This window comes from Thamnophis sirtalis, unplaced genomic scaffold (assembly GCF_051295495.1).
Source record: "Thamnophis sirtalis isolate CommonGarterSnake01/CBP01778 unplaced genomic scaffold, rThaSir2_p1.2 scaffold_5, whole genome shotgun sequence".
NCBI lineage: Eukaryota > Metazoa > Chordata > Lepidosauria > Squamata > Natricidae > Thamnophis > Thamnophis sirtalis.
The window spans coordinates 37,767,604-37,785,474 of NW_028261385.1; the positions used below are offsets into that span (position 1 = coordinate 37,767,604).

Consider the following 17,871-nt stretch of genomic DNA (forward strand, 5'->3'; position numbering starts at 1 on the left):
ACCACTGCCCAGTTGGTTTCTGTGACTAAGGGAAAACTGGAATTTGGATCTCCCAACTGCTAGTTCAGAACCTTAACTATTAAACTACACTGGTAATCTTTGCTATCTTCCCTTTCCTTCTCTTTCTCTCTCACACATAAACACAGTAACTTGGAAAGTATCAAAATATGTTTATTTCCAATCAAGTTTCATTAAGGACCTGATTTAAATGGGATTCTTGAAAAAGATTTTGTGGGATCTATTCCTCTGAATTTTACTGTTATACTGAATCTTCTTTAAAAGATCAGTTGGTTTCTTGCAAATTGTGACCTATTGTATAGAAAGAACATATTTTTACATTATAGGGTTGGTGTCCACATTAAAATACTTTCGTAATTGTCTTTATATGAATGTATTTGTCGGGATCCAGCATTTTGTTTAAATAGATGCCACAAAGATGTATATTGTCTTGGCTGAGTTTGATTTATTTGTCTGAAAATATGAAATTCAATAAACCATAGTATAGCAAAATTGCATTTAGTGTATTGTATTACTCACATTGACTCATATTTTTAGAATTCTGTACTGTTACAAAAAAAAAATCACCAATATTGTATTGTCACAGCCACTTAAAAAGTAAATCCTACAATGTTGTAGAATTTAAAATTGTTGTTTTTATTTTATTTTTTGTATCCCCTCCCTTTTTTATTGTGAGCCGCCCTGAGTCTCTCGGGAATAGGGCGGCATACAAACTCAATAAATTGAATTAAATTGAATTGAATACTCGTAATTCAATTTTTTGTTTGCTTTCTATATTTAAAATAATATCTCAGTGTTGTATACTTAAAAGAATGCTATTTCCAATTCTAAGTAAACCTAATTAACTTGGATGAAAGTGCTATAAACTTCAGTGGAATTACATTACAATGAATGAATATGTTAAGTATGTAATTGAACTTTATCTCAGGTATATTTAATCTCACATAAGGATTATGTCTTTGCATCTATTTAATAGTTTAGAGATAGGTTTTCAGTAACATAAGCTATGTTTTTTATTCTTGGTTTATTGAGCACACAATAATTGCCTTATTTATTTGTTAGAATAATCCATGAATGGGTATATTTCTAAACCCAAGCAAACCACATTTTGAAGATGTTTAATTCAGGATTTGAACACAGTGGTATACTGGATATGGTCTTAGATTGAGAGACCTGGGTTTTAATCTTCAATTAATCCTGAAGTTTACATAATGCCTGGAATAAATCTGTCTTGGCACTTAACCAAATTACCCTTTTTATAGCATTGTGACAATAAATTGGGATTAACATTTATACTTCTTTAGCCATCCATACTCTTTGTTTTATTTAAGTTTGTTTAATGTTTAAATATAAAATGTTGTATCAGTTTACAAAATAAATATAATAATACAAATTATGTAACACAATTATAAAACCAGAATGCAACTATTTCCAGGCAGTAGAGTATGCAGCAGAAACCAATAAACTCTGAAAATAGAAAAATGCAGCGTAATACAGAATTAAGGAAAGGACTAGTAAGTGTGTATCCAATTATATGCACAATCTTATACCCTAACCTTACAATACATACTTCAATATTTAAGAATGAAATCCTGATCACATTGGTAGACTTCTATTTGCAAATCCAGACTTTTTCCTCTTCTGTTCTGCTTTTGCTTCTATGCTGGTTAAACTTGTGACTTAAAACCCTTTTAAAAATGTATTAAAATATGTATTAATTAGTCACAGTGTGTTAGCACTCTTTTAATATGCTGCTCTCCAAATACATTGGCATTACAACTTTCAGAATACTCAGCCACTATTAATTGGTTAAGGATGCTTAAAGGAAGGTATATTATGTTTTTTGTCCATCCATTGTTTGGTAAATGAGCTTTATATATTATAAGAAAAAATTGTCCTCAGTAAAGGACAAGGTAAGTTTTGTTACTGGACTGTTACTGTTATTGGGTTTCATGTTGTGGTTATGTATAATGAATATAATACAATCTTGTGCATTATTACATTTGATAACATTGATTTCACGATTGCAGCCAAATATTTTATGGAAATAATATTTAGATCAGGGCTGTCAAACTCGCGGCTCGCAGGCCAGGTGCGTCACATGTTGATTTCGCCCACGACCGGTTTAGCAAAGGCGAAAAAGTCCCGATACGTCATGTGATGCTGCCGTGATGAGTTTGTCAGCCCTTATTTAGATGGTCATCTAAATTTGTTATTTAGTTGGCTACAGTTATATGACACTGAATTTATTGTAAAGCATAAACAGTAAGTATTATTTATGTGCATTAGATGTTTACAGAGTACTACTTGCTTTTCTACTTACCAGGAACTCTTATTCAAGTCCCATCAGTTGAGAGAGGAAAACTTAGTAAAGTTCGCCTGGGATCATTGTCTTTGAAAAAAGAAGGAGAAAGGCAATGTTTTCTATTTACAAAACACTTTTTAATTTGTACCAGGAGCTCTGGAGGAAAGTTGCATCTACTTAAGGTACATACTTTTGTAACAAAAACTATGACTAGAATAGTGAATTGTAGAACATATAGTAAAATATATAACTGATTAATTACAGTAAAATAATATAAATCTTTGCAAAAGGAAGAGCTTCCAGTTATAATATTAACATATTTAAGGGGACTTTTTGTATTTATATATGATGGTTTGTTTTATCTGTATAATTCCAAGACCAAAATTCATTTATTTTAATTGTTTTTAAAATAAATATTATAAACTGAGTGTATAGTTCAGAAAATAATTAAAATTTTCCAAAGAATCAGATGGATTTTCATGCATTTCCACATCTCTGCCTTCCTAAGCTAAATATCCTCCAGCAGAACCATTTGAAATTACCACCTGGCACTGAAATTCTGCTTGTTCCCTCAATGATTTTCTCTGACCACCTTTCTGCTTTTAATGTTACATTTTGTGTTTTCATTATTTGTGATGGATTGAGCACATGGAGAAGCAGTGGAGGGGAGGGTTGTCAGCACAGAGGTTCCAAGGAAGGAAGGTATATTCCATCAGAGAGAAGCCCACATTAAGAGACTGCCATACCCTAGAATCCTCTCAGGATATATTTATTCAGGTAGAGAGTGATACGTTTTATACCTTGGCAAGTTCTGTCAATTGAGTGTAAGTAGATAAAGGATTGGACTCCATTGGATTTTTCTTTGTCAGGGCTGGGCCTGACATCATTCTGGTTTTGACAAGTTTTTTTCAATTATTTTATGGAACATTTAAATATAATACAGAATTTCTAGTACAGCTTTATATTGCAAATATTTCTGGAATTATAATAGTAACATATTCAGATATTTAAAAATAGGCGTGTTGTAATTTTCTATTTAAATATATTGCTTATATTGCTTCTGCTGTATTGAAATACTGCAGTTGAGTGCTTCATGTTATTAATCTTATCAGTAAAATTATTTTCAGTTGAACTGGGATAACACAGAATTGTTTTAATTGTAAAAATAGGTTATGCATTTCCACATTCTTTGCTAGAAATAATAATACTTAATTTAAGAAACTCATCTAATTATTGGAATAATACATTATACCATGTACAGTATAGAATCATCCTGTCTAGTCCCCCTTTAGGTATGAAGCCAACTAGGTGACTTTGGGCCACTGTTTCTCAAAATGTTGCTAGACAGAGTGCAGGGACTTGTCCAGTAAGTTGTCAGGAGCTGAGACTTACTTGAAGGCTTTCCATCTCCATCTCCATCTCCCCCACCCTTTCTCACACACACACATGAAGAGGATGCTTGTCCAAGTATGTTGAATGAGGTTTACTTTAGATTTGTATTCATGGATTGTACCTTATGTCTCCAGGCAGGAGGCGTTCTTTCATTAATAGAATGCACACTGTTTGAGGAAACTGAGATGAATGATGATGAATGTAAGTTCTATCAAATTGTTTTATGGAACTGTAAAATGTTCTTTAAAAAACAGCATTCTTTTTTTTTTTGCTTAATGAAATATTAATATAGACAGAGAGAGTTTACTAATAGAAATTCTAATTCAAGAAATAAAAGATGTACATATATATGTGTTGATTTATTTATCATTATACCAAACTGAGACTCTGAATTCTAGTCGTGCCTTAAGCATAATTCAGCCAGGTGGCCGGTCGCTGTTTCTCAATCATGGGCAGATGGGAAATGGCAATCCATCTCCAAAATCATGCCAAGAAATCTGTCTATTTGTCTAACTCTATACATATGAGGAGGTGGAAAGGTTTGGGGGTTTTCAATTGCGACTTTTTATTGTTATATGTCATCCAGGATACCATGTGTGAGTTGGATGGCCATATACATTTGTTTCATAAATCAATAAATTTTGGGCTGCTTACATATTGTTAAAAGCAGAACAACCCATAATAAAGCACACAAAACAATAGAATTTAGGATAATAGATGCTAAACCACAACTTATTCTATTTAAGTCATTTCAGGATGAAATCATCCAATACACTAGTCTAAGCCCTCCAAGCCAAGACTTTGAATACATTATGGAAGTCAATAGGGCTGCGGACCTTGTGGTTAGAGAATAGCAATATCAATAGCACTTGTGCTTATATATTGCCTCATAGTGCTTTACAGCATTCTCTGGAAGCTTTACAATATAAGCATATTGCGCCCAACAATCTGGGTTCTCATTTTATCAACCTTGGAAGGATGGAAGGTTGAGCCCTGTCAGGATTGAACTCCAGGCTGTGTGCAGAGTTAGCCTGCAATACTGAATTGAAACTACTGTGCCATCAGGGCAGGCAGTAATACTGTGTAATGTATAGTAGTAGTAATAATGTGACAGAGAAGACACATTTTCTAGGACCTACTACATGACTTTACTTCATGGAAAGAATCACCTTGAAGGAAACACCTTGCCAGATCTTACATTTTAAAAATAATTACTTAGGAAAGGAATATTCTGTACTTTTATTTTAATTTTAAAATTAAGGTTTAGAAATAATAATGCTGGCATAAAAATTACTACAGTTTGTACCTCTATTTTACTTTCTCTACTATTAGCTCAGAGTAGGCTCTGAATTGGGTGTTTTGCCAATGAAAAGTCAATGCTATAGTGCCATAACATAGTCAGTTGTACATATTTTTGCCTTAAGTGAATAAGTTTTAACTGGAACACATAACATAATTTTTCATTTGTTTAATTATAAATTCTCCGAGCCAAAAATATTTTACATTTGCATGAGTCTGCAATGTTTAAAAACATCACTGGTCAAAGATACAAAATTTGTACTTTACATTTTGGCGATATCTACGCATCACTATGGAAAGCAATTGTCTCTGCACTGTGATGTAATCTAGGCTCTGCATTTCAACCTGTAACTGCCCCAATTCTGTTTCTCTTTCAATCATGAAGCAAAAGGTTCTGGGCAAGTATTTGGGCACCTTGACTTCAAGATTGTGGTAGATCCCGCAGGTGCACCTCCATTTACGGTAGTCCTTTTAGCTCCTTCGCGGCAGGAAAAAGCAGCATGGACCAGTGACATTAGTCAGGTAAGCAGTTTGGGGCGGGGGGAAGGAATACTGCATAATTCAATCAGCACATTAATGTTGTCTTAGAGCTCATTATAAAATTTATGAATTAACAGAATATTTCTTTGAATACAGTGTTTGTGAATGAGTGGCATGCTGACATAGCAGGTAAAAGTAAAAGTTTCCCATGTCCAACCATGTCTAACTCTAGGGGGTGGTGCTCATCTCTGTTTCCTAGCCAAAGCAGCCAGCATTATCCAAAGACACTTCCGGGGTCATGTGGCCGGCATGACTATACACCAAAGCACATAGAACACTGATAACTTTCCACCAAAGTGATACCTATTTATCAACTTGCATTTGCATGCTTTTGAACTGCTAGGTTGGCAGCAGCTGAGAGAAGAATGGGAGCTCATCCCATGCTGCCTAGGTCTCAAACTGCCAACCTTCCAGTCGACAAGCTGCATGTCTTACCCACTAGGCCACTGCGTCCCTACTAGGCTCCCATGCCCCAACTGACATAGCAGCTAGTGTCTTGTGCTTTGAGTGGGAAAGCCCTCATTTAAATAGTTATTCATCTGTGAAGCCAAGTGACTTTGGGCCTGCTACTGGTTCCCAGCCTAAGAGTTTAAAGATTTTTTTTTTAAAGTACAGGTGATACAAGAGGAATGTGACATAAAATAAGATTTTCTTAAGTTTCAGTTGTTGGTTTTTAAATGCCATGAAAAAAAACAAGTTCCAATTTTCCTATGGACTGTTTTCACACAAAGATCTTTTTTATTTTATTTAATAGCTTCGCCCAGCCTTTTACAATGTAAAGCTCCCCAGATACATTAGAACTGTGAACCGCTTTGCTGACTGACAATTCAGTTGGAAGGGTACTAGGTTGGAAAAAGCTGTCTTTAGTCTTTATGCACATGGCACACAGATGTCATTACTTTCCTTTTCCAGAATTCTTTAAAAATCTATTGTATCTGCACATTTTCACCTGCTTGGAACTCTTCCTGCACGTAGAAAAAAGTTTCAAAAGAAAATTGAATTTAAGATTGAAGAGAATTGAAAGTGGCCAAATCTGGATATTCTGGAATGGCCTTTATTTTTGATCTCATGTTACAAACTGTACCAGGTTTATGTTTTTGATTGCTTGGATCCATTGTGTTAATTGTAAAATAGTTAAAAATAAATAAGTTTTGGCAATGAAAATAAGAGAATGGGACAGTAGATTTGAAGAGTCACTATGCAAGATTATACTGTACTAGATGCCGTATATGTTTACATATGTTTTAAGTAGTATAGAAGATTTTGTACAGAAGTGCCAAGAACTGGACAGAAATAGTTCATAGATGTAATACAGATTATACTCACATCTGCCAATACATATTTCATGATGCTGCTACAAAAACAATATTTTTTATAGTTAAAGTTGCAAAATTTATACTAATTGCTGAAGATCAGCTCAGTTAATCTGAGTTTATCTGATAGTAAAGGAAAAACCAACAAAGTAGCATTTATTTTTTTCTCTGTACACTGGTAATATGATTTCAATTGCAGCTAATTGGTATATTATGCAATTAAATGTTTAATTGCAAATTAAATTTTGCCTGTTATTTAATGGGACTTAAATTAAAGGGCAAAGCTCTTTGAGGCCACAGGGCTACTGCATATGTCCTTGTTTACCTTCTGCATACTAATTTTGAAGAAATGAAATAGAGTTGACTATTTCCTCCCAACTATTTTATTTTATTAGAAACAATAGCAGAAAAATATTATTTATTTATTTTATAGAGTTAAAAAATGTCTGACTCCATTTGACTGTTTCATGTAATAAAAAAGTTAAAACAATAAAATGTGCATATCTAGAAAAGCATCACAGAACCTCTGAGAGCTCTCAGTGACTCATGGTTAAGCCTTCTCATCCTCTCAATGGAACATTCTTTCATCACTCCCTTCTTCAGGATACCTCTTCATGTTTCACTCCCCAAAAGCAACCCAAAGTTCCAGGTCATTCTCACAGCCTGTCCATACAGAGCCTCCAAAGCTGGTTCCAGAGAAGCAATTCTGTTGGTGTTAGATACCAGAATCATTTACAATGGTTTACACCAAGGTCCTCTGTTCCGGTGGGAACAGAGATTCAACCTGATTGGGTGAAGGGTCTGACAGCTCCCTATAAAAGGGCTGCTATCAAACTGAACCTTTGCTGGATTGTACATAGTTGTCTCAGAGTTAATAAAGAGCTGTTGTTGCCTACGTCTGAGTGTGCTTTTCCTTTACCCGATCTAACACTGGCGGCGAGGATGGGATTGGAAAGCAACTAGGCAAATCAAAAAGAGCACAACAATCCAGCAAGTAAATCCAGGCCGGAGCTCGGCGCAGCATCGAGCAGCCATCTTTGAGTGGCATATTCAAATGCGCTCAGGGACACAAGATGCCTATGCACGCCCCACCGACTCCATTACAATCCAGTCACCGAGCACTGGGAATGCTACATGCTGAGGTTTGACTGCTTCCTTGAAGCCAATAACCTCATGGGTCTTCCTGAAGGCCGGAAGAAAAACATGTTCCTGAGCTACTGTGGACGAGAGGTGTTCGAGACAGCAAAGGACTTGTCCAAGCCAACACCACTCCAATCGGTTGCTTGGTCAGTGCTACAACAGAGGCTGAGGACACACTACGCTCCCAGTCTAAAAATGTCCGAAGACACAAATTTAATATTCGTAACCAGAAGGAGGGTGAATCCATCAATGAATATGTTGCAGCGCTCAGAAAGGCCACTAGTTGCCTTCATATTATATGGAAATTATATTGCCTCAGAGCAATTAATGGAACGAGTGGTGATAGAATCCAGAAACTGTGAGAGACAGAAGAGTGAACTGATTAATTCCCAAATCCATTATGAGCCTGCCCAGTTGACAACAGCTCCTGGAAAGATCCTTAGCAGCAGACTCTCACTTTTTGAAACTTAATCTTATGACTCTGGAAGATTGCTATTTCAGAAGCCTCAAGGCATCAGTTGTTTCCAGTAATCAGGAGCTAATGTTTTCAGTGCCTTTGGATTGAATGACCTGATGCAAAAGGAATTTAAAACCTGTGGTTTTGCAATGTTTCCAGTAGCATTACATTTTAAGATGGAAAATACATTCAGAACAACCAAATATTATTCATTCATTTGCTTATTGACTGGAATGTTATTCTAGGCTTTATCCAGATTGGCCAAGAGATAGAGCTCACCTCAAAGCCACCCAATTTGGGGTGGGGTAGAAGAGAGACATAAATGTAGGTCTTGCTTAATCTGCTCCAACATTTTAATTTCTGCAGCACACTGATTCATTTGCAACTTCAAAGACTTTAAATAGTAAAAAGTTTACTTTTGATTCTGAAGATGTTAAAAATGTGGTATTTCAATCTCTTCTATCTTTCCAACTAACCAAATAATCGTTCCAGATAAAATTTTATTTTCTGTAATTGTAGGATCTGAGTTATATAGTATTGAGCAAAAATGAATCTATAATTTGTTTTTTTATCAACTTGTCTAGTGTGTTGACAACATACGATGCAATGGTTTAATGACAATAGTGTTTGAAGAAAATTCCAAAGTCACTGTGCCACATATGATCAAGTAAGTGTAATTTCATTGTCATGTTACATATGGCTGCCTAGTTTTGTTTACATTCAAATACAGATTAAATAAACATTAGCAGTTTTATTTAATTGTTAATTCTGCATTTCATGGGAATATATTACATTATATTGTCAATCAGTCTGTCCGTCCGTCCGTCCATCCATCCATCCATCCATCCATCCATCCATCCATTCAGAATCATCATCATCATTCTATCTTTTTAAATGAATTTCCTGGTGCCAAGATTTACATCTTATTGCTCAGGAATGCTAAAATTTCATGTATATCTCATAAATAACCCTGAAAAATAGCTACTATTTTAGATGTGACCAGTAATAAAATATTCATGCATCAGCTCTCCTTCCAGGATGTTGACTTTCAATTAGATTTACCTTTGTTTTTATTTGACCAATCAGAGATATTTGCAGAAAGCAGTGGTTTACAAACCAGTAGTTTTTTTGGGAAGTAAAAATGATGTTAAAGGCTAGGATTTTTTTTTCTTTTCATCATATTTTTTTTTCAAAATTGAAGGACTTCAAATAATAGCAATAGCACTTAGACTTATGTACTGCTTCACAATGTTTTACAGACCTCTCTAAGCGGCTTATATTGCCCCCAACAATCTGGGTCCTCATTTTACTGACCTTGGAAGGATGGAAGGATGAGTCAACCTTGAGCCAATGAGATTCGAACTGCTGAATTGCAGGCAGCCTGCAATTAGCAGAAGTAGCCTGCAGTACTGCATTCTAACCACTGCACCAGCATAGCTCAAATAAAGAACTTAAAGTCAGGAAGGCTTCAGGCAAAACAAGGGACGCCCTAAGCATTATGGTGCACATTGTAAATTTGGCCCATCGAGAACTCATGAGATTATTCCATTGGCCAGAAATATGATTTTGATTTTATAAGTAATGTCTACTTAAGATTATAAGCAGAACTTGTTTCTTCATATCAGAGACAATCTGCAAAAAAAATATCTATGGCTTTCAAAGCAACTTTTGAAATGTTTTTCAAATAATGTTATGTAGGTCTGATGCCCGTCTTCATAAAGATGACATTGACATCTGCTTCAGCAAAACTCTGAACTCCTGCAAAGTACCCCAGATTCGTTATGCAAGTGTTGAACGCCTCTTGGAAAGATTAACAGACTTGAGATTTCTCAGTATTGATTTTCTTAATACTTTCCTACATACTTACCGCATATTTACTAATGCAACTGTTGTACTAGAAAAACTGTCTGATATTTACAAACGGCCTTTCACCTCCATCCCTGTCAGGTGAGTTGTTTTCTACTTTTTATTATTATATTTATGGAAATGTTGATAATTATATAGTCATCTTGCAAAGTGGATTATGTATTCATGGTCTGATAGAACAAAAATCACTTTTGTTCTGCAAGATGCACTTGTTAAGTGAATGTGGTTTCCCTCAATGACTTTGCTTGTTGGAAGCCAGCTGGGAAAGTTACAAATGGTGATCACATGACCCAGGAACACTGCAACTGTCACAAATATATACTAGCTACTAAGTGTTTGAATGTTGATCACATGACCATGCAAGAGTCATAAGTTTGAAAACTTGGCATAAGTCACTTTTTCAGTGCCATTGTAACTTCAAACAGTCACGACATGAATGGTTGTACAGTGAAGACTGACTATAGTTTTGGAAATTTTCTACATGGTATTCAGAACTACTACCCTACAGTGTTTTTTAAAAGAAAACCCAGGTAATAGATAGTTCGGACATTCTGCTCTCACATTCTCCAGATAGGCATCCTGGACTAAGTCCTTGGCAAAGGCAGGCCCTGCCTATAAATGTGTTACTCTAATCTCTCTGACCTGTGTTGTTGCTGATAAGAATACTTGACAAACCCCAAATCCTAACCAGTGAGGTTGATCTTCCTAGCAGCACATGGTGATTTCTTATCTAATGAAATCACAGATTAGAAATCAGTTTTGTATCTTGGGTTTTTCAATTTCCAGAATGTTTCCAGTTGTATGTTGGTTATAGTATTTTCTTATAAACTACTTTTTAAAGGCAGTTCTGGCATGGTAAAATTACTTCTCATTTTTTTAATTCGTTTTCTAGGTCTTTGGAACTGTTTTTTGCTACTAATCAAAACAATAGAGAACATATGGCTGATGCAAAGTCACCACACCTCTGCCGCAAGTTTTCTTCCCCTCCACCTTTATCTCTTTCTAGGACGTCTTCACCTGTTAGAACAAGAAAATTATCATTAAATTCTCCATTAAATTCAAGAATAGGCGCATTAGATCTATCGGCTTCTTCTGTTAGCAGTCCTACCTCAACATACAGCCCTGGAACATCATCACCCCCCATGTCAACAAAAGTGCCACTGGATCTGAGCAAAAGCCCTTCATCTCCAGAGCAAAGCCCTGTTTTTTCAGAAGACAATTCAGAAAATCCACGCAATGAGCTTTGCAATAAGCTACGAAGAAGTATTCGAAGAGGTATTTGTCTGTCTGTCTGTCTGTCTGTCTGCCTGCCTGCCTGCCTGCCTGCCTGCCTGCCTGCCTGCCTACCTACCTACCTACCTACCTACCTACCTACCTACCTACCTATGTACCTACCTACCTACCTACCTACCTACCTACCTACCTACCTACCAGTGGTGGGATTCAGCCAGTTCGCACCTATTCGGGAGAACTGGTTGGTAACTTTCTAAGTAGTTCAGAGAACCAATTGTTGGAAGAAATCTTCTTTTGTTTATTTCCACTTTACAGGGCTAATCCGGTAAGGAAGGCAGGAAGGAAACATTGTAGTGTTGTTTCTAGCCTAATCTTTATTGACCTGCTTACAGAAACTGCCTCTCCAGTTAACCCTTATTACATTGTAACAGCTAAGGCGAAGCGCCCATCGACCTGAGTGACCTTGAGTTGGCCAAGCCCACCCAGTCACATGACCACCAAGCCCCACCTACCCAGATAGTCATTAGGGCAGAGAACCGGTTGTTAAATTATTTGAATCCCACCACTGCTACATACCTACCTACCGTATCTATCATTTATTTTATTTTTTATTTAGTTTGTCAAATGTGTACAAGATAACAGGTATAAGTATAAACATGGACATGAACAAAAGAAATGAGTACAAATAAATGGGGACAGTAGCAGTGGTGGGATTCAAATTGTTTTACTACCAGTTCTGTGGGGGTGGCTTGGTGGGCATGGCTTGGTGAGCGTGGCAGGGGAAGGATACTGTAAAATCTCCATTCCCTTTCCACTCCAGGGGAAGGTTACTGCAAAATCCCTATTTCCTCCTGATCAGCTGGGACTCGGGAGGCAGAGAATAGATGGGGGCGGGGCCAGTCAGAGGTGGTATTTACCGGTTCTCCAAACTACTCAAAATTTCTGCTACTGGTTCTCCAGAACTGATAAGAACCTGCTGAATACCAACCTCTGGACAGTAGGACAGGGACAGAAGGCATGCTTGTGTGCTTATGCACGCCCCCTTTAGGGACCTCTTAGAAATTGATAGACAGATTATGGTTGAAGCTGTGGGGGGTTGAGGATGTAACAACGGAGTGAGGTAGAGCATTCCAGGCATTGACCACTCTGTTATCTATTTCATTATATTATATAACTATAATGTAGTCTTTGAAGAAGACTCCTCCAAGGGGTTAGAAATCTTACAATATCCAGGCAGCAGCTAATGCTTATGCTCTCTGAAAGTTTGAGAGTCTCTAGAAACCAACTTAGGGAAAGTGCTGGATATTGCAGCTAATCAGTGCTCACTATGATTAATGTGGTTAACTGGATTACTGTAGAATAGTGGAAGTGGCTTTGCTGATTTTTTGTCTGAATACTGCCCACCAGATTTCTGACACCAATATTTCACATAAATGTAACTGTGAAAAGAAATAAAAAGCAATATTGGAAAAATAAGCTTTTCTGCTTCCAATGCAAGGAACTACAGTTAGGCTAGAAAAAAAAATTGTTATCAGGCAGAGCCAGATGCAGGTTTTTCTTGAGACAATTTAAAGATGTTCTTCCTAAATACATTACTGTCAGTCATGTGTGTTAATGCTTACTTAAAAGGTGTGTATGCTGTATGGATTTTTATCCCACATGTGTTATTTTCATAAATAACTCAAGAGCATGAACATGATTAATATTCCTCCCTCCTATTTTCCTCACAACATCAATCCTATAAGTTGGGTTGGGCTGAATGAGAGTGATTGGCCTGAAGCCACCCAGCTGACTTTTGTGCCAAAGATGGGACTAGAATTCCCAGTTTCCCAGTTTCCACCTTGAGGTTTTAACCGCTAGGCCAAATTGTCTCTCTGCTAGAAACTGGGGGGGGGGAGATTGTATGGGGATTATGCACTGCCATTACAGTAAAATAGTCCATTACTATGAATTTAGTAACATTTCAGAGGGATCTCTTTCACTGTACATTCATTCCCTTGGGAATGTCTTCATATTTCTTTCTTCTTTTAATTATTCTCTCTTAGTTTATTTCTTCCTTTCCTTTTTCATTTTATGTTCATTTCCCCCCAGGTGTCTTCTTGACACTATTAGATACATATTTATCAGTTAAAACATGTATAACAACTCAGCAGCCATGTATGTATTACTGATTCTCTTGTTATTTAAATATAAACAAATCAATCATGCTTTTAGTTTTGTATTAATTCTTTTGAAATATATAAATATGAATACATAATGTTTTTGAAACAATTTTTTTCTAAGCAGATCTCCAATCACCATACTGATTCATTCTTGGGTCTCCAAACAGCCATGTGACTTTTTCTGTATTTTTTGTCCCATGTCCCACTTATTTATTCATATCACCTTATATAATTTTTTCCTCTTGGATTATTCATTGAGAATATTGCACAGTTTCCACCCCCAACGTTTCAATGGTTCTTCTATTATGAACGTGCATGTGTGTGACAGACCAGCTGGGCCTGCCAAAGGGATCTTACTGGGCCCAGTTGAGAAGGAGGCAGTTTTGCACAAGGCAGGAGAAGCATGAGGTCCTTACTTAACAATGGTGTAGTTCTCACCTAATGACTGCAACTAGGATTACTGAAATTGCCAGTGCTAAAAAGTGCAGTCACATCAGTGGTGGGTTGCAGACGGTACGCCCTGGTACGGGCATACCAGAGCCTGCCCGGAGTACCGGGTATTGTTCTGGTACGATGCTCCAGAGGGCCCGCCTGCCCGCCCGCGTTCCTTATCTGTCTTTAAACCCTTTGGCACTTATGCGCATGGCATGTACAACCCCTGCGCGATGCTCCGCTGAACAGCTGGAGCGTCGTGGAGGCTTGCAGAGGTGTCGCTGGATTTAAGACGCATGTGTGTGCTGCACGCGTTCATGAGGAGGACACCAGGCCCCTTTGCAACCGGTACGGTTGCAACGGGATCCGGAACCCACCACTGAGTCACATGTTGTTTCAACTAAAAATTGATTTGCTTAGCAATGGAAATGATGATCCAATTAGGGTTGTTACATTAACACTACCTATAAATTATGTGCCTGCAATTATTTTCAGCAAAAGTTAGTATATAACATAGCGCATAGTATATATATATTACCTTTTTCTTACAGATTCTAGTTAGTAAAATCCAGGCTACAGTCTGTATTTTTCAAGTGTACCACATTAGAAGCAGAATAACTGTATTAACCTACCTTGTGAAATATGTACTGTAGTTCAGAATTTGAATGAAAACATTTTCCAGTTTTTTGAACTCTCAAAGAGAGTTCCCATTTATCAAGTTACAATTAGAGAATAGGCTTTGCTCTTACATCATTTCTCTGTTCTTATATTTAAAAAACATACTATAGTTAAGCAGTCACTGGCAAATTGTGGATTTTCTGTTACAGTTTTTAAAAAGTATATTCCTTTTTATTAAAAAAATAATCCCATTTATCAGGAAAGGCAAAATAAATTCTATTTCAATTATATAGTCATAATGAAACACTTCAAAATGTGAAATTTCCCATGGTCAAAGTAAATGGAATTGCAGACAGAATTTAACCCTGATAAACAGAATAACCTGCAATAGATGCCAATTACTTCTGTGCAAAGGATGTGTGATTTATACCTTATTCACCTCTCATCTATTGCAAATGGTCCAAAAGATACTAGTATGGATAATATTTGGTGTCTCCCATTGAATTCATAAAACACAAAGTATGCTTCTGCTTCCTATACTGAACTAGCTCCCAATGGGCTTCTAAGTCTGATGCAGGATGCCACATACTGCTTATAAATACCCTGTATAACATAGGGCTAGGTCACTTGCAGGACCTCCTGTTTTCAATTGTTTTTGTTTGTCCCACCAAATCTGGTAGGAGGATCATGCTCCACATCCCTTCTGTCCAGCAATGTCATCTTGCTGAACAAGAAGTCACGCATTCTTTTGCAATGCCTGATCTGTTGAACCCATCATTTTAATTTTTTGTAAGTCCCTTAAAATATGACTGTTCTTACAAGTATTTGAACTGGGACATTAACAAGCTCTGTTAATTGATTGCTGACCAGTTTATTGTTGAACTGATAAACTGAAAATGCTTTTCTTGATCTTGGACTGTGATTAGGTGGATCATTGTTTGATTGTAGTTTGGTTTTAAACTTACTGTGCGTTATCCAGAGTCATTATTTAGATGAGTGCCATATAAATGTTTAAATCTATCAATCTTGGTTACTAAGGTGCACTTTTCAAAGGTGTTTCTGCTATATACCTTCATAACATAAAAATATGGAATTAATAATATATATTGTGGCAATACAATAAAAACACCAATAAAATACAAAAATACATAAACCATTTTATTCAAGAGACATTTATAGAAGTACAAATGATAGGCTTAATAATTACTCTGTAAAACTGTATCAACAGCTGCTGGGGCAACAAACTTCTTTTGTTGACACAGGGAGAACATTCTTTGTTGTGCCTTTTTAATGATGGTTGTAATATTAAGTGTCAATTTCAAGTCCTGAAAGATTATAGAACTCAAAAACCTGAAGGACTCTTGATCCTAGGCAATTGAATCAGTGGTGAGTTTCCATTTTTTTTACTACTGGTTCGCTTGTGTGCGCTTGTGCATGTGCAGAAGCATCCAGGCAGGAGGGTGAAGCCTCCCACCACCGCTACTACTGGTTCGTCCAATCCTGGCCAAACCGGGAGCAACCCACCTCTGAATTGAATATAGTATAAGGTGGTATAAAGAATATCTCCTCCTAAATTCTACTCTCATCTTTACAGTTTTAAGCATGTTCAGCTCTAGATTGTTCCGGCTGCACCAAAGGGCCAGTTGTTCAATCTCCTTTTTGTATGCATTTGTTCAACCTCCTTTTCATATGCAGATTCATCACCCTTTTGAATGAGGTCAATGACTGTTGTATCATCTTCAAGTTTCTAGCAGAGGGTTCCCTTGAGTTGTAGTCATTGGTATAGAAAGAGAAGAGCAACTGAAAGATCACACAGCCCTGAGGGCACCTGTACTAATTGTCTAGGTACTAGATGTAATTTTCCCTAGCTTCACCTGTTGCTTCCTATCTGTCAAAAAGCTGATGATCCACCTACAAGTACGAACAGGCACAGTGAGTTGAATCAGTTTAGAGTGAAGAATTTCTGAAATGATGGTATTGAATGCTAAGCTGAAGTTTACAAAAAGGACCCATGTATGGGTCTCCAGGAACTCAAGATGTTGCAAGATGTAGTTCAGTGTCATAGTAACAACACAGTGACGTGCAGTCAGGGGAGGCAGGGCCTCACCACTGTCATGATGAAAAGAAAAACAAAATTAAAAGGAAAAAGGCAGAGGTAGTTGCTGTCAGAGTCACGGTGGATGACTTTGGTTAGTGCTTAACAGCAGGGGGAGGCAGGAGAATCACAGGCCTTCTTTTCTCTAGCTTTATGATTACTTGAGCAGAGTTAAGCAAGGGTTAAAAGGTGAAAAATTCCTTATGCAAAGGAGGCACGTGATTCTCTCGCTTCCTCCTGCAGAGGCCACTTTGTTTAGAGGCTTTTTTTAAACAGTTAAGAGTCATTCATGTGGTGACTCTAGCAGCAATTATCCTAGCCTGGCTAGACCAGCTCTTGCCTTTTTCTTTTTGCATTTTCATTGTGGCGGACAAGAGGAGAGTTGAAATCCTCTGACTGACACAGCTGGAAAAGGTATGTGGGTCGGAGGGAGTGGGCAAGGGGAGGAATTCAAAATTATTTGTAAGTAATTGTAATTTGTTTTATTATAAGTAATTTGTGTGTGTGTTTGTGTGTGTGTTTTACCTGCCTCTGCTGGCGCGCGGGCTGGCACTTTTTTATTTTTTATTTTTTTAAGCCATGCTCTATGTCGGCCCGACATAGAGTGAAACATGTCCTGCAAAAATGGAAAAAATATGTGAAGTTACTTAGCCTAATATACTAATGTAACACATCTTATTTACACGTCATGATCAGTTCCAAACTATGGATTTATAGATACATTTGCTGCGTTCATACAATAGGTTAAGCCAAAAACAAATCATAGATTAGTTGATTGAGCCAAACCAATATGTCCCTTGATTTATACTTTATAACAAAATGAAGCCCCTTTGCCTTAGTACATGTTCATACATCTTATTCAGCAAATGAAAGATTATTTCACTACTTGATATATGGAAAAGAGGAAGTCGCCATGAAGTTTTAAGACACATTAACTTGCTGTCAGGAATCTTTCCAATATCCCACAAAGAAGACATGATTTTTTGTTAATTTGTTTAAGC

At 36.9% G+C, this 17,871-nt stretch overlaps 1 protein-coding gene across 3 annotated transcripts in view; it reads left to right on the top strand.

The window, feature by feature from the left end:
• RASGRF2 (Ras protein specific guanine nucleotide releasing factor 2) overlaps positions 1-17,871 on the top strand; it is a 106,066-nt gene that overhangs the window by 50,110 nt on the left and 38,085 nt on the right. For all 3 annotated transcript variants that reach the window (XM_087715681.1, XM_087715682.1, XM_087715683.1), the window contains exons 10-15: positions 2,345-2,505; positions 3,850-3,916; positions 5,400-5,536; positions 9,049-9,131; positions 10,163-10,411; positions 11,223-11,605. In XM_087715681.1, coding sequence (XP_087571807.1) covers positions 2,345-2,505; positions 3,850-3,916; positions 5,400-5,536; positions 9,049-9,131; positions 10,163-10,411; positions 11,223-11,605 — 1,080 coding nt within the window. The remainder of the gene's footprint in view (positions 1-2,344; positions 2,506-3,849; positions 3,917-5,399; positions 5,537-9,048; positions 9,132-10,162; positions 10,412-11,222; positions 11,606-17,871) is intronic.